Below are 22,210 nucleotides of genomic sequence, written 5' to 3' on the forward strand. Positions count from 1 at the left end.
ATATGTACGATCCGATATCATTATTATGTAAAAACAATATAATAAATGATTTTTTTCAAAATAAAATTATTTATATATTCATATTCGATCGTTAAATAATACTATGCATGAAAAAAATATATTTAAATTTAATGGAGTGTATAGTTTGGATAAAAATTAGAATTATTATAATTCACAAAATATGGAAAGTATTAATTACCATAACTATAGGGAATATTCATATTATTAATTTAAATAAGTAATATATGTGAGATTTATATCTCTTACGAATTAAAAAATTACATCGCTTTTTTAGGATAAAAATAATACTAAATTGTCTATGTCATCTTTTTCCAAAATTTTAATTTCATTATGTCATACATGTGAACTTTCCCATAAACAAAAACAAACACATGCATTTACATGTTTTTTTGGAACATCAATTTTACTTTATGTTTTAAGTTCAACTATATTTATTTTGGTGCAGTTATCAGCTATTTATTCTATTTTTATTGAACCGATCAGTGAAACCACTTATACTATTCATTTTTGACATAAACAACTTTAAAATAAAGTAATAAACTACTATCTCTAACCACTATCAAATAAATAGATAAAAAAATTGAATTCATTTGAAAATTATTAGAGGATAAAACATATGAATCCGGCGCGTAGCGCCGGAATACCACTAGTATATCAATAAAAAACACAACCTAGAAAAAGCCTATTTTTCAAAAAAAAAAGAACACAACCTAGAAATTCATTGACTAAGATTTTTTCATACTAACTTTTAAATATTTCCTTAAAACTTTTGAATTAATTATAGATCTACATTGGAATAATGCCAATATAATACAATAAGGAGAACTGATGATCATTGCCACACAACTTTCAGTTCCGCAAGAAAATCAATAGTGTTGATACTTTATTGTCAAAGATTCCGCAAAAAATCATTTTCTCAATTTATTTGTGATATGTTGTTTTCTTTTATTATTTTAGTTTTCTTATTTGTGACTTTTATTATTGTATTTGTATAATTGTTCATGATCAAATATTAATAAATTTATGTTGGAAAAAAACTTTTCATCAAGAGCTCAATTTATAACCAATTCCTACTGAATAGGTCATTTGATCAAATTATACTTTTATTTTGAAAATAATGATTTATAAATAAAAATAGAAAATTTGACATTAAAAATAGAAATTAGTGTATGTATCGTTCCGTATGTATAGGACTCGATTTCCACCTGTATTCCCCACTTCTTACTTATTCTAGTTTGCTATTTAAAGACCTCAAAACATACAACTTTTTCCAAAATTAAATTGTTTCAGATTTTTCAAAGAATATTTTATTCTGAGGTTAATTATCACGAGCGCTACTAATTAATCCAAAAATGAAGTTAATTCCATTGATGTGTATCGTCTTTGTCGTGATGTTGACATCATTCCCTGCTAAGATTAAGAGTGATTGCCTTAAAACTCTTCAGTCATGCCTGCGCCAAGAGCCTAAAAATAACCAGGGGAAGGCAAAATGTCAGTTTGGAATAGAAATGTCACGCCAACAACATTAGCATGTGTATGTCGTGTAATGAACAATCCTCATGACAGATCAATTTTTACCCGAGTTCTAAAAGCTTGTGGATTAGGAGATTTTCAATTCAAGTGTTAACAATACGGGCATAAAATAGTCAAACCATCAATGATCGTCAAAACAAATTGGAAATAATAAAGTATAGTAATTATTACGGTATTTATTAATTTCTATTAATCATTTAAATTAGAGAAATTCCTTAGGAAATAACTAAAAAGTTTTTATCACAAATATAGATCCCAAATATCAAAATGACCAAAATATTTTATTAATGGATATATTTTTGGGTTTAGTATTTAGAATTTAGGGTTTAGGGTTTATGATTTAGGGTTTATGGTTTAGAGTTAAGGGGTGGGGTTTTGGGGGTATGATTTTAATTTTAAAAAATAAAAAATAATAAAATTTTCAAAATAAAAAAGTCTATTTTTGTCATTTTGTTTTTAAGATCTATTTTTGTGACATAAACTTAAAAATATCTATTTAAAAGAATTACCCTTTTAATTAACTTATTGTTCAATGTTCATGGTCATCTGAATTATGATTCCATGTTCTTTTATTTTTTTTATATGTATTTTCTTAGATCGCGAAGTAAATAAGACCGAAAAATTATAATTTACTCTAAAACAACCAAGATTCGTAAAAAGCCTTTTTCCAAAAAAAAAGCAACCAAGATTTGTAATAAGAATTTTTGCTCTATCTAAGACACAAAATTGGGGACATTTGCTAAAACCAACCCAAATATTCAAGTCAAATGTAAAAGTGTACCCCACTTTCAGTCAAATGCAAAACCAACCTAAAGGAGTAGTGAAAGTACTATTTCACCCTTATGACCAAACAAAAAACATAAATATATTTTACGTTTCTATCCTTTGGAAGTCTACACGTAATAAAAGAAGTCTACATATATATAGACTTCCTACGAAGTCTACTTTATAGACTTGTTTTGTAGTCTACACTCTAATTTGGTCTACTAATTTAATTTTGAAAATGTATAAAAATAATTATTGTGATATTTTTAATTAATCATCAATATAATGGATAATATGAAGTAAATAAATTAAAATTTCATATAATCGAACAATTTTGAAGAATATATACTAATTTGGTTATCATGTGCTAGACTATGTTCATAGTTTAGAAACAAAAGGTTCTAACATGTTATGTCTTTTAGTAGTTGATTTCATAGGGTTAGATTTTAGATTTTGTTTTTTTTTTGTTTTATTAACTTAAATCTGCATATTAATGTTTAGTAGTTTATATTTTGTATAAATGAGACTTTTTGATTATCAAGCAAAACATTTAGGGTTTGATATTTGTGGTTTAGGGTTTCGTAGACCTACAATAAAGTCTATTTATCTGAAGACGTCTTTTTCAGTCTATATTTTTCAATTTGTTTTACAAAAAATCATTATATTTAAACTAAGTTAAGTTCCTTAAGAATAAAAAAGTGAAATCATATACTATAACTATTAAAAAATAAAGAAATAAATTTAATAAATCATATATTAAAATTATTAAAATAATAAAGAATAAACAACAATAATTAAATTATTATAGTAGACTTCCAAAAAGGTCTACTATGTTATAGTAAGATCTACTCCAAAATTTTAATTTTAGTAGACTTCAAACGAAGTCTACAGTATCGTAAATTTTAACCTAGTTACATTTTTGTCTCCCTATATAAACAAAATTTATTCAATCTCTCTCTAAAGTGGCTGCACAAGTTCTTAAAACTCTCTCCCTTCTCTCTAAAACTTTCTCTCTTCTCTCTAAAATTCTCTCAATTGTTTCTAAATCTCTCTCATTATCTTCTTTCTCTCTAAAATTTTCTCAAGTCTTTCTCACAATATTATCTTGTCATTTTAGATATTATGATTCATGGTTTTCATCTTCTCCTTTAAAAAATGTAAGTTTTAGATCTATAGATTTTAAATGTGTATTTTATGTTTATTTCTCACAATATTATCTTTTTTTGGTAGGTATTATCACTCATGGATTTCATCATCTCCTCTAAAAATGTAAGTTTTAGATTAATAGATTTTAAATATGTATTTACATGTTTATATTCAAATAAATTTATAGATCAAGCTCTCTACATTAATTTGCTACTAGTTTACCTTATAAATTATATTATGTAAAGTATTTTCAGATTTAAAATTATTTTCACATTTCAAAATATATAGATTTTTTCAGATCTGAAAATTATCAGACAGTGTAGACTTCTAAAGAAGTTTACTAAAGCTTGCAGACTTCATATGAAGTTTACTAAACCATAAAGTTTAAGCAGACTTCATTGGAAGTCTACAAAAATATGACTTTAATTTTTTTTCTATGTTTTTTAATAATTTTATCTTATTTTGCAGGTATTTTCTTCCATAGTTGTTCTCTTCTCCTCCTAGAAATGTAAGGTTTACATCTATAGATTTAAAATATGTGTTCTAGTATTTATATTCAAATAAAGTTACATATTAAAATTCATATTAATATGTCTTTAATTTATAACTATTTTGTCTATTAAATCATATTTTTAAAAGTTTTTTAGATTTAAACTTATTTCATATTTTTAATGTATTATTTTTCAGATCTATTTTTTTTGATAGAGTAGACTTCATTTGAAATCTACTTAAAACTTACGGCTGGTAGACTTCAAATGAAGTCTACTAGCCTTGAATTTTAAGCAAATTTCATTAGAAGTTTACTCAAATATGATTTTAATTTTTATCTTATTTTTTAAAATTTTATTTTATTTTGCAGGTATTCTCTTCCAATATTTTCAAATCATCTTCCCAAAAATGTAAGCTTTCCATATATTCATTATAAGATATTTTGTGTTTATAATGAACTAAATTTATAGATTCATACATTATCTTTTTGCTTTGTTACAAGGATGACAAAAAACCATTTTTGAAATATTTTCCAGAACAAAGTATTTTCAAATTTTCTAAATGCACACTTTTAAATATGAAAATTTTCCATTAGTGTAGACTTCAACTAAAGTCTACTAAACAATAACTTTACGTAGACTTAATAAAAAGTCTACTAAAATATGATTTTATTTTTTATCTTATGTTTTTCTCATAACTCTATCTTATTTGGCAGGTACTTTTTCCAAGACTTTATTTGAAGCATCAAGATTATGAAAAATCAAACATACTCAAGAATACTTTTTAATATATTGCTCTGTAATAACTTTCATAATAAAATATTAATTTTTAAATAATTTTTTAATGCATAATCTATAAACATTGTATTCATTTTTAGTTGTTTTCACTTGTATGATATTATTAATTTTTTGTTAGATATCAATTTTTTCACAAGATCTAACCAACCAAACAAGTAAAACCACCATAAGCTAAAATAATAACTAACACACATGTGAGAAGAAGAAAATCTATACAAAATTTTCCCAAAAATTTTCAAGAATAATACTAATCAAAACAATTTGCAATAAGTATCAAGTGTATAATTATAACACATTAAATTGTGAAATTCATCCAAGACCATTAAAATTTTACTAACATACACTGTAAAATAATTAAATCATGAAAAAATATGATGAATAATACACAAATACACTTTTAATAGAATTTACGACGTAGACTTCAACTGCAGTCTACATTTGTAGATTTACAAAAACGTCTACACTTATTATTTAACATATAGTCAATCCAAATTTTTTTAGTGTATTGGCGCAGGCTTGATACACAAAGGCGTACAAAGTGTGTCTTAGATAACTCGATCAAGTTCCGTACTTGTCGATTATTCGTGACAGGCATAAGAGGAGTATATTCCTATTCGGAGTCATTTGTTTTAAATGATGTTTGGTAAGGAATAGGTTAGCACCATCTTCTCAATTTTGTTGTCCAGATCATAATCTTCTTGTGTCATTTCAAGAAGTTTACCATGTGTACAGCCATCATGCACAAGGAACATTCTTCAACCTTTCCGATTCTTCATCTTTTTCGAATATTTTGTCACCCAAAATGTCTTTGGCCCATACTTCACACTCGCTCTAAGTTTCCAACCACATCCTTGAACACGACACTTAGCCACATACAGAGTTTTTGTTGTCTTATATGCTGAAAATGTAAAATTATATTCCACAGTCACCGACTTCAGCTTTGAAACAAGCTCAGCCTTACTAGCAAAACTATAAACGAAGACTTAGAAATACGTCTACAATTATTAGCTAACAACATTGTCAAATCAAATGAATTATACCTTCATAATTATAAAAAAAAAATTATTTTCAAAATCACTCAAACCCATTAGGATTAACTAACACACACTGTCAAACAAAAAAACTAGAAAAAATTTAATGAATAATACACAAATTCACATTTTTATAGATTTTTCTATGAAGACTTAATATTTAGTCTCTGAAGATGTTGACGTTCTTTTCAGTTTACAGACGTAGACTGTCAAATAGGTCTACTCTTTGGGTTGGTTTTTGCAATTGACCATTTTACGGGTTGCTTTCTATAGTTGAATAAAAGTTGTAATTTTGTACATGTAGACTTTCATTTCAGTCTACAATTTAAAAAGGTTACTTTTTGCAATTGACCAGAATTCATCCAAGATTTGACTTTCAGAACTAGACTTCATATGCAGTCTACATGTTTGAATTTTTTTGAAAGAGGTTAGTTTTGCAATTGACCAAGTTTGACTTCAAATCAGTAGATTAAAATGAACGTCTACGGGTGTGTAGACTTCTTGTGAAGTCTACTCTCAAATCCGACGGGTTGGTTTTGCATTTGACCAAAATAAAAAAGTAGACTTTATACGCAGTCTACATTTTTTTTTTAAGATAAGAAGACTGCATATGAAGTCTACAATTTAATAAATTTTTGATTGCTTTTTAAACTTTTTGGTCAAACACAAAACTAACCTATTCCACGAAGTCAAAGTTTTGGTCAAATGCAAAACTGACCTTTTATAGACTTTGTTGGCAGTCTACATTTTGTAGACTTCCGTTGAAGTCTATTTTGAAAAGTCAAAAGTTCGGTCAAATGAAAAACTAACCTCTTTTAGGTAGACGTCTTAGTAAGTCTACCGAAAGTTTTATTTTTGTTGTCAAAGGTAAAGACGGAGACTACTGGGGAAGTCTGCGTTAGAAAAAAAATTTGTCTGCTCAATTGCAAAACTAACCCGTGCGTTGACAAATAGACTGCATCGTAAGTCTCCACGGAGGCGTAGACATACAAAACAGTCTACCGTCGCGACACAGATCTGAAAAAGAACGAAAACCATGTAAATAGTTACATTTTTCATGTGTAAAGCTTGTTTCCAACCTTTTCAACCGTCCAAACTCCAAATATGAGCAAAAAGAAGCATCTTTAACGATTCACTAATGAAGAAACTCGAAAATATGAAGTTTGTGATTATGAAAATGATAGTTATGAGAGTTTTTTAGATGGAAATGTAGAGGAGATGAGAGAAAATGAAGTTTTTTGGGTTATAATGAGAAAAAAAAGTGGTTGAAAATTGAATTCTAGAGCTTTAGAGCTCAAAAATGGTGGTTCATGGTGGTTGGAAAAATTGATGATGATGGCATTTTTGTAAATAAGAAGAAATGGTTAGGGTGTATTTGATTTTTTGTTAATTTCGAAATTAATAAAAAAATAAATAAAAATGGCAATTTTGTGAATAATTCAAAAACATAAGGATAGTATGGAAATTTTATTGATGAATAGTATGGACAAAAAAAAAAGGGTTGGTTTTGGATTTGACTTGAAAATATGGGTTGGTTTTGAAAAACACCCACAAAATTGTTGCTACCATAAATCTTAAGTTTTATTTTTTTTTAATTTTTAGTTAAATGATCTTTATCATAATAAAAAAATAAATTACATTTTAGAGTGTGGGCTGCCAAACAATTGAAAATAACGAATGGATCAATTGCAAAGCCCAGTACTTGATTAAACGTTTATAGTCTTTGTCACGTGCCGAATAGTTTGAACTTTGAAAACAGAGCATCGCACGTGCCGCCTCAAAATTTGAAATTATTTACTTCTTCAAAATAAATCACCAAAGGGTAAGAAAAAAAGGAAATCGAGAAAAACAGAAACCCCTCTTTCTCTCTCTCTCTCGGAAGGAAGACAAAAGCTCGTAACAATGGAAGCTATGCTAGTGGACTGTGTACGCAACAGCCTCAGTCATTTTGTGTACAAGAATGCCATTTTCATGTGCGAGCGTCTCTGCGCTGAGTTTCCCTCTGAGGTTATTACCTCTTCTTTCCACTCTCTCTCTATGGAGATTAATTGGGTTACTTTTGGGTGTGTAATTCAATCGAGCGTCCTTGAGTTCTTCGAGATCGATTTTGGGTTTCTTAGCTTTTACCCCCCCCTTTGATTCAAGATCTATATTGTTTGTTTCGTTGGTCAATTAGACGATGAAAATTCGATTTTTATCTTTTCGAATTTGGAATCTCCACTAGTGACCTGGTCAGCTTCTATCTTCTTGCTTTAGATCTCTCCCCCCAATGTTTTGACTTTCTCCTCTGTTATTTTGTTATCCCAAAGCTTAGCAATTGTATAACCTTCAAATTAGGGTTTATACAGCTTCCAATTTGCTAGCAGTGAAAAAATGTCAGTAAAAGACCAGACTTTGAGGCTTTCCATGTCGGTAAAACTTTCTACTCTTCCTCTTAAATAGGTTAATCTGCAGCTATTAGCCACCAGCTACCTTCAGAATAATCAAGCTTACAGTGCCTATCATCTGCTCAAGGGTATGTTGCTTGGTTTCTCCACAGTTTATTAGGTCGTTTGCTCATCTTCTTTGTATTGCGTCCTTCTTTATTTTAAAGGAACACATATGGCTCAGTCTCGGTACTTGTTCGCCTTATCTTGCTACCAGATGGACCTTCTCAATGAAGCTGAATCTGCACTCTCCCCTCTTAATGAACCTGGTGCCGAGGTACTTTGTCATCTCTCGTACATTGCTTTTATTTTCTCACACAAACTCTCGGTGTCAGTAGATCTTTTGTGTTTTATTTAGTTCAGATTATAACGTAGCTTCTGGTTATTCTGCAGATCCCAAATGGTGCAGCGGGTCATTACCTTCTTGGGCTTATTTACAAGTTCGTTTCTTGCTCTCTCTAAGCATTTTCGTCTTTATTCTGAATCGAGATGTTTTCTCATTAGTGATCTTTCAGGTATACTGATAGAAGGAAGAACGCCGCTCAACAATTTAAGCAGTCTTTGACACTGGATCCTCTACTTTGGGCTGCGTATGAGGAATTATGCATACTAGGTGAACGCAATGCATTTTCTGCGTACTTGGTACGTTTGTTATGGTTCTCTTACGTGAATCTGGCCATCCTACTTTTTCAGGTGCTGCTGAGGAACCATCTGCGGTTTTTGGTGAAGCAGCTGCTCTCTCCATCCAAAAGCAGTACATGCAACAACTGCCATCTTCGCTCGGCTTAAACACGTACAATGATGAACGTAATACGACTTCGGCTAAAAACACGAGCTCTGAAGATTACAGTCCAAGGCAGCCCAAGCACACGCAAGGCCATGGCCTTAAAGATATCTCTGGAAATTTCCATTCTCATGGTCTTAACGGAGGTGTTTCGAACATGTCATTCTATAATACCCCCTCGCCAGTGGCTGCACAGGTAATGTCACACTTCTTTTAATATCAACAAGTCGGTCGGCTTTCTGTTGAATTGATCACATATTCTTGAGTAATTTGGATATTTAATGCATCATACGGTATTGATTTTGTAGTGCTTGCATTGCTTATTATGTTATACCTTCAGTGCCAAAGATGGTTTGGCTAATCTTTCATTGACTATTACTTCTGAGTCTGTTTTTAATGTCTCTGGTTTGGCATGCTACCTTACTACTTATATCTGGAGAACTGTATGTTTTCACCTTATAAGCATTATTTTGGTCATGGTGTATTGTGTATGTGCTTTAAAGAGCAGCTGTGAATGAGATTTAAATTGACTTGTATATTTGTCAACTTGTAGCTATCCGGTATGGCTCCACCACCACTTTTCCGGAATTTTCAGCCGGCTGTCCCTAACCAAAACTCCCTTACTACTGACAATTCCCCAAAGTCCACAGTCAACTCTACCATTCAAGCACCTGCACCCAGAAGAAAATTTGTAGATGAAGGAAAGCTACGTAAGGTAGTATTCACATGCCTGTACTGGTCTATTTGTTGTCATAAAGACACAATTCTGAATTTGTTGGTTTTCATTCTCTTTATAATACTCTGGTTCTTTTTGAATTTTGTCTTACTTGTCATATCTTTTCCTATGCAGATTTCTGGCAGGCTGTTTTCTGATTCTGGTCCACGACGGAGTTCGAGACTATCTGCTGATTCAGGTGCAAACACTAATGCAAGTGTTGCAACAGTAAGCGGAAATGGGAACAACACTTCCAAGTATTTGGGAGGTTCTAAATTGGGTTCTTTGGGACTTCGTTCTGTAACACTTCGGAAGGGAAATTCTTGGGCAAATGAAAACATGGATGAAGGTTGTGACATTACATGCACTATATCACCATATTTCTATTGAAAGCTGGTCTGTTGTGATACTCAACTCGTCGTCATCCTGTTTGGTTTAGGGGTTCGTGGGGAATCTTTTGATGATTCGAGGCCTAATACTGCCTCAACGACTGCTTCTATGGCTTCCAGTGATGCTAAATCCTGTGATCAAGAAGACGAAATAATGTCGCAGAGAATCACAATTGGTATTTCAGAAATATTAAGCCTCCTAAGGACACTCGGGGAAGGGTGTAGACTTTCGTACATGTACAAGTGTCAGGTAAGAATATTGTTGCTTACTTAAGTAATACAAAGTTAATTTACATAGGATTATTACATTGTCTTCCTTGTTCTTCTGGGTGTTTCAGGAGGCACTGGATACGTATATGAAACTTCCACATAAGCATTATAATACAGGATGGGTTCTTTCCCAGGTAATAAGTGACTCTTCTCTCTTTTAATTTGTCATACTTGGATATGTTTATTCTACCAGCTATCTTGTTCAGTTTGGTGCATGAAGTTTTAGTCTGGTGGCCTGTGATATTCTTGTTAAAGGCCTTTTGATGTATATTAATGCAGGTCGGGAAAGCACACTTTGAATTAATAGACTATTTAGAAGCTGAAAAAGCATTCCGTCTTGCCCGCCAGGCTTCTCCTTATAGCTTAGAAGGAATGGATATTTACTCCACGGTCCTCTACGTAAGCGCGTTTTCCTGGTTTCTAAACATAGAAACTCCTCTGTGTCTGATGAAACTTTGGCCTTTTGCTTTTAGTCTCTGGGAAGTTTAAAAATTCCGCAAATAAACCTCATGTATCTTAAAATTTCTCATCAAATAATGATGTTTTTGCAGCATTTAAAAGAAGATATGAAGCTGAGTTACTTGGCTCAGGAACTAATATCAACAGATCGCTTAGCTCCTCAATCTTGGTATTTTATTGTTGAATGTCTCTTTCTGATTAGTTATGTATTGTTGGTAATGACAGAAATAAGCGAAATGCGAAATTATGTAGGTGTGCAATGGGAAACTGTTATAGCTTGCAAAAAGACCATGAGACTGCACTGAAGAATTTCCTACGAGCTGTTCAATTAAATCCAAGATTTGCATACGCACATACTTTATGTGGCCACGAGTAAGAAAACTTCTATTCATGTTAACAATAGTCTGGTTGAAATGCTCTGGTTATTGGTCTAAGCAACGGTCTCTTGTCTTTACCGTTTCTCTAGATACGCAACTCTGGAAGATTTTGAGAACGGAATGAAAAGTTACCAAAACGCACTTCGTGTAGACACAAGACACTATAACGCATGGTATGGGCTTGGAATGATCTATCTACGTCAAGAGAAGTTAGAGTTCTCAGAGCATCACTTCAGAATGGCGTTCCTAATAAATCCGAGTTCCTCTGTTATAATGTCTTATTTGGGGACAGCTCTGCATGCCTTAAAGGTTATATTCTTGCACTCATTTAATAGAACTTTCTTTTGAAGAATGACTAAAAAGAATCTTGTTTTTGTTCTGTGTAAATAGAGAAGCGAGGAAGCGTTAGAGATAATGGAGCAAGCTATATTAGCAGACAGGAAGAATCCTCTTCCAATGTACCAGAAAGCTAACATACTTGTCTGCTTAGAAAGATTAGATGAAGCTCTAGAAGTTCTGGAGGAGCTTAAAGAGTATGCGCCTTCAGAGAGCAGCGTCTACGCTTTAATGGGCAGGATCTATAAGCGGCGAAACATGCACGATAAAGCCATGCTTCATTTCGGTCTAGCTTTGGATATGAAACCGCCTGCAACTGACGTTGCTGCAATAAAGGTTTGAGTCTTTCAGAAAACACACAACAAACAGTGTCATCTTCTGATGGTTTTATCTACTGCTTTTAAATTTTGAAACTGGCTTTTATTGTATGAAACAGGCTGCCATGGAGAAACTGCATGTTCCAGATGAGATCGACGAGAGCCCATAGAGAATCGTTGCTACTCTGAGAAACATGGAGAAAGAAGCAAATGTATGGGTTTGTGCAAAAGCCTACCTCCTTTATGGAACTAGTTGGGTTTTTAATCTTCCAAAGATTTTGAAGCTTTGGTAACCAAACAGTAACACAACCACAAAGAGCTTACCACATGAGTATGTATCAGGAGTCGATCTGTATGTTGTTCATACCTACTTCTCGCAATATAAAATTTTATATTTGTTTAGAAACTCCATGTTTGTCTAGAGCTATTTTTTTTATTCAAGTAATTTTGTTTTATCTAAATAATATTTAGAATATATTCTCGTCAACAATTTATGTTTTTAAATGTCTTTGCAGAATTTTATTTAAGGCTTACTATGATTGATTAAAGAGTTCAAAACCCAAAGAAAACAAAGAAACGCTACTCTTTCTATTTTTGAAAGATAAATGTTTTGAAAAACACGTTTGTTTCTGAAAGATATAGTATATGTTGTGATTTCAATATATTTTATATGAGTTAATAATAGCAAATTATAATATTTAAAACATTAATTTGTATTTATTGAATTATTTTAAATTAAGATTACTATAAATGGTTAACCAAAGAAAATAATTTATTTATCTACAATTTTTCATATGTTTTTTATTATGCGTAAACCTTAAAAATATATTTATCTTTAGTGTTCAGTATGACCAGATAAAAATAGAAAAGACGGATATATTTTAGTCTACCTCTAGATCTGATTCTCTCTATACATAGTTTACTATCTTGATTCCATTAAGCTTGGATATCTGGATAATGATTCCACCCTTATAACGGTAAAAAGTGGTATTCGAGCCAGTGGAACCCGACTACAAAATGCATTACAATGCTTAAGGAGATTTAAGAGTCCATAAGTGACTTATTAAATATATCTATATAATTTTCTTTATATATTTTGGAGGCCGAATGCCAATGTTTTATTCCTGGTCCTGCAATGCTTGGGAAAAGTTTGCACGAATGCTTAAACTTGTAACATTGTACTTCATCCCTCTGCATTCAGTAAATAAAAGCCTGCAGTGACAACTCTGACTCGGATGTATATGATATCTTTTTACTTTATAAAAATATGTAACTAGTGATTTATGCTATATTTTAAACATTATGTATATGCTAGAGCATTTATTTGTATTGATTTTTTCCCAAAGCTATTTAGTTAATTGTAAAGTATTGCTTAGTTTATGACATATAAGCTAATTAGAGTTAATAAAAATTTAATGTCTTAAATGCCATGCTGGCTAATAGATTTTTTTTTTTTTGAACGTCTGGATTGATATTAATCAAAGGGGTTTGGTACATATGAGATCAAGGCAATGCCTTCTACCACAAGGTAGTAAATTTAGAAAAATAAAGCAGACAACACTCTAAATAAGAGTCATAAGTCGCTTACATCCTTTCTCTTGCAAGTCTATCATGAAGCCAAGAAGGACCACCCATCGCTAGATATGATTGAAAACGTCCATCTCTTAGCACACTCCTTGCGATTTCTCGGGCAATCCCGTTCGTAACTATTTTCTCCTCTTCCAGCACCACCATTGTAAACTTCTCTTTAAGCTTTATCACCTGTTGTAATAGACCCCTCAAACGTGGCCATTGGAGTGGTGTTTTGATGGCTTCAAGCACTTCATTATAGTCCGATGTAATGATCACATTTGTGACTCCTATGTCAACCAGGCTTGTCATAGTCCATATAATACACCGCAGCTCTGCTACCATTCGGTTTGGCGCATGAACAAGCGCATCCCTTGCATGATACATCACATTACCATTCTGATCCCTTGCAATCCAAGCAACCCCACTGTGGAGATGTGCATCCCTCCAATTCGCATGAACATTGCATTTGATGATTCCATGCTCAGGCGGCGACCAACGAGCAGTATTCAGAATATTCTGTCCCTCCTCTGTGTCGCGTGATGGAGTGTTGTTCAATAAGAACCATTGATCAACTTCCTGCATCATATCTCTAAGCAGTCTCACCATAGAGTCCTGAGTTTCAGCATATAGGATAGCGTTTCTGTTCTTCCATATTAACCACATAACCCATGGTACAGCACGTACTATATTCTGCGGTTTACTCTTATCCTCCATTAGATCAAAAACAGAGGATATGTTTTCTTCAAGAGAGCGTTGAGATGACACAGCAGGGAGGGGAGTTCCTACATCAGACCATATTAGGGAGGCTACTGAACACTGGAACAAGACATGATTAATGGTTTCAGGACCGTCTTGGCATAGTCTGCACGAAGGATCAACATTAAGACCTCTGGAGTTAAGACGTTCAGCAACAGCTAAGGCACCAGACACTGCTCTCCATAGAAACATTCGAATTTTTGGTAGCGTAGGGAGTTTCCAAATTCGCTTCTTCAGATCATTCTGGACCTGTTCCTCAGGTGAGATTTGTCCTATCGATATCGATTTCACTTTAACCAACATCTCATAACCAGTTTTGACTGTGTATGCCCCGTGTCTTGTGTAAGCCCATACGAAGCAATCCTCTACCTCTCCCGGTACCATTTGCTTGATTCGATGAACCTCATTTGGCGGAAAAAGTTCTGTTAATTTCTCCTCATTCCATACGCCTGGACTGGACAGTAGCGATGATACCTTAAGGTGGGCATCTATACGAATTTGGCGATTATAGATAGGATGGTTTTAGAAAGGGATCTCCACAAAATAAAGACAAATAATAATAGGTATTAACATTTTTTAAAATGATGGTAATAAAATAATAACCTTTTAATAGACAAAAGACAAAATAGCAATGTCAGCAAGTAAACCATTAATATGAAAACAAGAAAAAGTAAATAGAAATGTATAAAAATTCTATAAAATACGGATTTGTTATCATATATATCCTATTATCATAATTTGGGAAAAATATCTAGAAGGATTTGTTATCATATGTATCCTTCCTGTCATCCTTTTAGAGTAATTATCATAGTTGTGGAGGCATATCTATTGTCTGTCTTCTATTATAAATGGTGTGGATGAGTTATAACTGATATTTAAGGACATAACATGTGAACAAGAGTAGAAAGCATCATCAAGAAATTTGTAAATTTCTCGAGGTAATATTACTATCGCTGATTACTATGTCTTTTCTATTGAGATAACTCTATATATTAGATGTGTTTTTGGACGTGCCCTAAGAAGTTGTATGTTTTTTAGTTTTGAGTTTGTCCTGTCGCCATGAAGACAAAGGAGATGGAAAACAGCAATAACGAAGGAGTGATCACAACCTTCAGACATAGCTTGGACTCAATCCCTCTTGATCTAATAAGCGATATACTCTTAAAATTTCCTGCAAAATCCCTTGTCGAGTTCACATGTGTATCAAATACATGGTACTCCATAATCCGCAGCCAAATGTTCATAAAAACTTTCATGTCAATATCTATCTCTCGACCTCGTATCCTTCTCACCTTCAAACGTAACCACAACGGCGAAAATGAACTGCTCTTCTTTTCGTCGCCTGATACTTCTCAAGTATCAAATGATTCATCATCAGTAGTGTCCAGACACGAGATGACGATGTCAAGAACCTCTCTTGGTGATTACATAATCCATAGTCCTTCTGTTCGTGGCTTTTTATGTTGTTCTCATCAACATCAATACATGGTATGTAATCCAACTACAAGACAAGTCATAAACTTACCCGAGGATCATCGTTTTGACCACGGTACAATGAAATGTTACATGCATTTGGGATACGATCCAAGCAGTGATAAGTACAAAGTGTTGCGAATGGTCACCCAACCGGGGAGCAACTTAGTTTCTGAGCATAGTGTGTATACATTGGAACGTCAACAATGTTCTTATTCTCCGTGGAGGTGCGTTGAAGGTGATATATCTAACTATATTCCTAGTTCTAATGGCGTGTGCATTAACGGAGTTGTGTATTATGAAGCTAGGATAAAGCCATGGATTAGCTCTGTAGTACTGGTTACTTTTGATTTTGGTTCTGAGCGTTTTTGTCAGATTAAAACACCAGGAGAAAAGTTTACTTGTCTAGCAAACTACAAAGGGAAACTAGCAGGCCTTAGTCTCCTAGGTAATAGTTTTAATTTGTGGGTTCTCGACGATGTGAAGGAGCAAACCTGGTCGAAAACAGATACATTTGTTTTGTCCCATACTTTGTGGAATATACAGCTAAAATTTTCAGGAACCACTGATGCTGGGGAACTGGTTTTTGCACCAAGTTCATTTTCTGATGACTTCCATGTTTTCTATTTCGATATAAAGGAAAAGACAATGAGAAGAGTTAAGCTTGAAGGAGTCACAAACGATGAGGAGTTTAGATGTCGTAGAAAACATCTTTGTTATGTATCAATCTCATGTGACCATGTGGAAAATATTTACCTGTATTAATTCAAAGTAAAAGTTGTTCTAGTTAACTTTTTGTCATTTTATCTCTTTTTATTTTATGTTTAGCTAACCTTTATTGACAAAAAAAAAAGAAGCTAACCTTTATTAATTCCAATAATGAATTTCAAAGAGAGTTTGGCTATAAACGGTATCTCTCTGTACTTTATGTTCAACCTTGATTCAAACCTAAATCATTGTCTTCCTAGAAATATCTTATGCAGCTTGATGATACTTCTTTTTTCGTTTAGGATTTGTGTTTAAGAAGTTTTTTCTTTTGATATTCTGGAGTACGGTTTAGGACCCTCTTTAGTGATACACAAAAAAATCTTCTATATTTCATTCTAAAATAGAATAACTTTATTATAGAGTTAATTTGCTCCAAAATATTATATAAATTACATAAATATTATATAAATTACAAAATGAAAATTAACTAAAAATATTAAAATATATATATAAGCATGAAAAACTAGGATTAAATATTAAATAGCACTAAAAATTTGAAAAAAAATAAACATGATATAAATATAATCTAAGAGAATACTTATTTTCTTTGTCAAACAAACGATTATATTAAAAGGTGTTAAGTTATAACATCTGGAGCTAGACTTAACGATAACAGGATAAAAACTGGAGGGATCCTCAACAGTTTGATGAACACCAACATAACAGCAAAACAAGACATAACAAACTTAAAGAGAGATACTTGCTCGACAACCAGATAATACATAGATAATGTTTTGTAATTTATTATTTTTGTGTTTCAATCTAACTGCTTTTAATATTTAAATTATTAAGAATATATAATGTTTGTTGGCTATTGTTATTTTGTTGAAGTTTTATGAGTTGCGATTGTTTATAATCCTTTTAGTGCCACTAGATTTCATTTTTTCAGTCCGTAAATAGAATAAATGTTTAATCTCAAATCCAAATGTCTTAATTTGATTATTATTATTATTGAAAAGATTTTGATCCAAAATCTACTTCTCATAAATAAAACTATAAAACAAGAAAAAATATAAATTAATACATTAATTACCAATATGAATATTGAAGTTTTATAATTTATAATATTTATTTAAAAAAATTATTTAATTTAACAATTTATTTTTATGAGAATAAACATTATGATTAAAAACTTTTTAGGAAAAATATATTAGTCCTCACAAGGTGTGGGCCATAAATTAGTATATATATATATATATATATAAAATATGTCCTTCTTGTTATCATAATTTGGGAAAAATATCTATAAGGATTTGTTATGATATTTATCCTTGTCATCCTTTTAAAGTAAATATCAGAGTTGTGGAGGCTTACCTATTGTGTTTTTCCTCCATTTATAAAAGGCGTGAACGATTTCATCAAGATAATACATGTACTATTGAACCAAATTAAAAATAATACATGTGAACGATTTCATCAAGAAATTCTCGAGGTAATATTTCTTGGAGTATCAAATTCAAGTTTGTATCATTTGAAATATAAGCCTTTGTTGTTTAGATTACTCAATATATTAGATGGTTTTGGATGTGCCCTAAAAAGTAGTATCTTTTTTTTAATGAAAAAAAAGTAGTATCTTTTTTTTAATGAAAAAAGGTAGTATATTTTTTAGGTTTAATTTTGTCTTGTCACCATGGAGACAAAGGAAACAGAAGACAACAATAACGAAGGAGTGATCACAACCGTCAAAAACAGCTTAGGCTGGATCCCTCTGGATCTAACGAGCTTGATACTCTTAAAACTACCGGCAAAATTCCTTGTCGAGTTCACATGTGTATCGAAGACATGGTATTCCATAATCCTTAGCAAAATGTTCATAAACACTTTCATGTCAATGTCTATCTCTCGACCTCGTCTCCTTCTCACCTACAAACGCAATGAAAACAACGGAAATGAACTTATCTTCTTTTCGTCTCCTCATATTTCTCAAGAATCAAATGATTCATCATCAGTAGTGTCCAGGATGTTAACACTAGACGAGTAAAGCTGAATAAACAAAGTTTTGTAATAGATTGTTTAAAGAAGATTTCTAATAATACATAAGTGGTGTTTGTAGTTGTTTTGTCTCTCGAATTATCTTCTACAGTATTATTGTGTTTGCATCTTGCACTTACACAATGGACCATCACCTTACTAGGTGGTTAACTTTTCAAACTAGTCCAAAATTCAAAGAGAATTTTTTCAATTTTCTTGTGGATGAAATATCATTTCTAAGCATTTATCTCAGTCCCATGCATAATCTCACCGACATGGGGCTTATACTTAGCAAATGAGCTAGCTCACGTGAGAAGTATGCATGGATCTCTTTCTTGAGTTGGTTAGGTTGTTCAAACCGGAATGTTAAAGGTTATTATCTATATCGGTTAAGGCTGTTGTTAGCTTAAATGAAAGAGGTAGTTTTCTTAATTTGTTGATGTACAAGTAGGCCTATGTACAAGGACATTCAAATTCGTTAGAAAGGCAAACAGCTCATTCCTAGTAGTCACATGTGAAAAACCTATCACATACTGCCTCACCTCAGAGATAATTGTTTTGAAAACTAATTGTTTCACAATTTTTTTTGTGTGTTTTCTATAAATTTTCTATTACTTAATAAATATAAGTTGTAAATTTTGTTTTAATTTTTTGGGTTTATTGAATTACTAAGCTTAACTGTATTAAAAATTGATAATCACAAAAGATATATTTACAATACAAATTTAATGTATTTTTATTATGTATGGACGAATGAAAACTTCTTTTAATAGAAAGAAGATATTATATTTAAAGATTTTAATTACATTTAAGTACTATTGCTAGGCTTTTAATTAGAGTATATGCAACGAAATATCTCACCATTTGAAAAACTTTATCATGAGTCTCTCAAATTGTTAAAAAAAATCTTAAATAAATGGTTTTTTGAAAAGATTCATGGTTATAAACTATCATTGTGGATAATTTTACTGCAACACTCACTCCTATTATCAAATTGTTGGAGATGGACCTAGCACAAAGTCCATTAAGTTTTGGGCCCAAAACTCACTTCTATTATCAAATTTATCAGATGATGACTTCGCATAAAGATAAGTTTGTATTTTCACTATAAAATGAGGTGTCAAAATCATTAAAAGGAAGAAAGAGGAGAGAGACCACAAAAGTATAAGATGACCTCTCTCGTCTCCGACTACCAGCTCGCCTTCGACTACCAGAAACTACCACCACTAAAAGTCCGAGTTGACCTCTCTCGTCTCCGGCTACCAGCTCGCCTTCGACTGCTAGAATCTACCACCACTAAATGTCCGAGATGACCTCTCTCGTCTCTGATTACCAGCTCGCCTTTGACTACCAAAAACTACCACCACAAAGAGTTCGAGACGACCTCTCTTGTCCAAAACGAGCTCGACTACTGACTACCGGGATGACCTGGCGACCATCGACTACCTCGGAATCATGATGACGTAGCGACCACCGACTACCTCGATGAACTCGCGACTAGCGACTACCTCGCGACCATCAACTACCCGGCGATTACCAACTACCTTGGTACCATCAACGACCTCGCGATCATCGACTACCTCGGTACCATGATGACCTTGCAATTACCGACTACCTCGATGACCTCGCAACTACCAACTATCTCGCGACCATCGACTACCTTGGTTTCATTGATGACCTCGCGACCATCGACTATTTCAGTACCATGTTTACCTCACGACTATCGACTACCTTGATGACCTCGCGATCATCGACTACCTCGGTACCATGATGAATATTCCTCGACGATCATGTCTCCAAATACCATGTCATGATGACCCCATCTCGACCAATATACCTTGACAACCTTGATCAGTCGACAATCATGTCTCAAGCAAACACGTCTTTGATGACCTTGCCTTGACAACTACATCACCTGGACGACCACGTAACGACGACCACATTATGGAGACATCATCTCGACTAATTTGCTTTGAGGACTTCGATCAAATCGTCGATCTCATCTCGACAACTATATCTCGACGACCACGTCCTTGAAGATCTCACCTCGACGATCATATCTCTGACAACCATGTCACAATGACTTCATCGATTTTCTTGTCTCAACCAAACTCGACTCCAACTCCCCTTTGGCGACGACCTAACACTGATCTCCAAAAGATGACATGCTTTCACTGCTTTCCGACGCCGACGAACTACCACTGCTCTTCGACAATGACAAGCTCACAATACTCTTTGATGACGACATTCTCCAAGTTAACAATCTCCTACTCAAAGACATCAACACGAACGATCGAAAGACAACCTCAAAACATATGGCCTCAAAAGTGACTTTCAAAAATGATGATAAAAACTGAGCATCAACCATGATGAACTCCGTCTATAGTCAAAGGATGAACTCGACAAAGTGATCGAAGCTCTGCGCACACACTTGTTGAATGATCTCCACACCCAAGAAAGCCGACCTCAGAGCTCAAATAGATGAATTACACACCTAATGAAGCCAAACTCTGTGTTTGATGGATGCTATGTGCATTTATGGAAGCAATAATACACATTTGTATTTTATGGACAATTTAAATCTCATCTAATTTCAATCATTACTCTAATACTAGAGCTTTTCCCGGGCTACGCCCGGGTTTATTTTCATTAATTTTAAAATAGTATGTTAGTATATTTAAAGATATAGTATATACTAAAAACTGTGATAAATATAAATTACTAAAATAAAATTTAATTATAATGCAAACAAAAATAATTATAAAATCTATTATATTATCACAGTAGAAAAACAGGTTGAAATCTCAATCATTTTAAATTTTGATTTCGTAACTCCTCTGTTCATTATATCTTTCTGATTCGTATTGTATAATTAGTGGCTAAAAAGTTTAAGTTCTTACCAAGAAAACTAAACTTTCTAGAAGTATGCATGAAAAATAAAATGGGGTTGCTGAAATTTTCTTCTAAATTCAAAAAAGTTAGATACAATAAATATTTTATTTTGTAAATACCTTGATAATAGGTAAAAAGATAATTTCTTATTGAGTATTTTTCTGAAATTTCATAAATGTTGAAAAAATATAATAGTTTTCGAAGGTGACTGGTAAGTACTCTGAATGCTTTCCACACTTTTTCACAACTAATCTAATTTACCAATCATGCTTTAAAAAAATAATTTAAAGGTACAATTCAAAAGTTAAACTGAAAATAGATTGGCTATGAAAATCATTTTCTTAAGAACTTATATTTAGTGCTTTGAAAGTTATTGATATAAATCTATTTCAATAGATTAAGTTTACAGCTACAACATTTTTTTTTACAAATTTACAGCTTATATTCTAAAGCAAATAATTAAGTTTACAGCTACAAAGACTAAATATCTCTACCAAATATTATTTTATTTTTGTCGTTCTCTGCTAAATAATATCTTTTAAAAATTATTCGTTTTCATGAGATTCATGTTTTTCATCATCGATTTCCAAGAACAAAGATAGAAGATATTATAGATATAGATATTAGATAACAACATATGAACTTTGTGATTAATATCTAGGTTGTGATTTTGTATCCAGTCAGTTAATTATGAACTTTTTATTGAAATAATTCAAAAATTAACGCCAAAATTACATATTTATGTTATTAAATTAAAGGAATTCTAAATTTACCATAATATTTGATATATTTTCTAAATTTATTTTTAAAAATAACAATTTGCATAAATACCTTAAATCTGTGATGAAAATAAGACTAATTTTCTTAAATCATTTATAAATGTTTAAGAATCATTTATAAAATATTTATAGAAGTGTATAAAC

At 32.2% G+C, this 22,210-nt stretch overlaps 2 protein-coding genes across 2 annotated transcripts; both read left to right on the forward strand.

The window, feature by feature from the left end:
- Positions 1-7,579: 7,579 nt before the first annotated feature.
- Positions 7,580-12,377, forward strand: LOC111199179 (cell division cycle protein 27 homolog B). Its single transcript, XM_022688575.2, has 16 exons — positions 7,580-7,789; positions 8,225-8,297; positions 8,376-8,485; positions 8,602-8,648; positions 8,724-8,821; positions 8,902-9,188; positions 9,546-9,707; positions 9,843-10,056; positions 10,147-10,346; positions 10,435-10,500; positions 10,646-10,765; positions 10,918-10,994; positions 11,078-11,197; positions 11,292-11,511; positions 11,593-11,874; positions 11,975-12,377. The coding sequence occupies exons 1-16, from the start codon at positions 7,685-7,687 to the stop codon at positions 12,023-12,025; spliced, it is 2,232 nt and encodes a 743-aa protein (XP_022544296.1). The 5' UTR covers positions 7,580-7,684; the 3' UTR covers positions 12,026-12,377.
- Positions 12,378-14,834: 2,457 nt separating this feature from the next.
- LOC111199418 (F-box protein At1g30790-like) lies at positions 14,835-16,735 on the forward strand. Its single transcript, XM_022689489.2, has one exon. It carries the CDS (start codon positions 15,243-15,245, stop codon positions 16,419-16,421), a length of 1,179 nt encoding a protein of 392 aa, XP_022545210.1. The 5' UTR covers positions 14,835-15,242; the 3' UTR covers positions 16,422-16,735.
- The last annotated feature ends 5,475 nt before the right edge of the window (positions 16,736-22,210 follow it).

Source organism: Brassica napus, chromosome A7, assembly GCF_020379485.1.
Source record: "Brassica napus cultivar Da-Ae chromosome A7, Da-Ae, whole genome shotgun sequence".
NCBI classification, from domain to species: Eukaryota; Viridiplantae; Streptophyta; class Magnoliopsida; order Brassicales; family Brassicaceae; genus Brassica; species Brassica napus.

Coding starts and splice junctions, on each gene's coding strand:
- LOC111199179 (XM_022688575.2), top strand. CDS start 7,685: ATGGAAGCTATGCTAGTGGACTGTGTACGCAACAGCCTCAGTCATTTT. Junction 8,649..8,723: donor CTTCTTGGGCTTATTTACAA/GTTCGTTTCTTG, acceptor GTGATCTTTCAG/GTATACTGATAGAAGGAAGA. Junction 9,189..9,545: donor CCTCGCCAGTGGCTGCACAG/GTAATGTCACAC, acceptor GTCAACTTGTAG/CTATCCGGTATGGCTCCACC.
- LOC111199418 (XM_022689489.2), top strand. CDS start 15,243: ATGAAGACAAAGGAGATGGAAAACAGCAATAACGAAGGAGTGATCACA.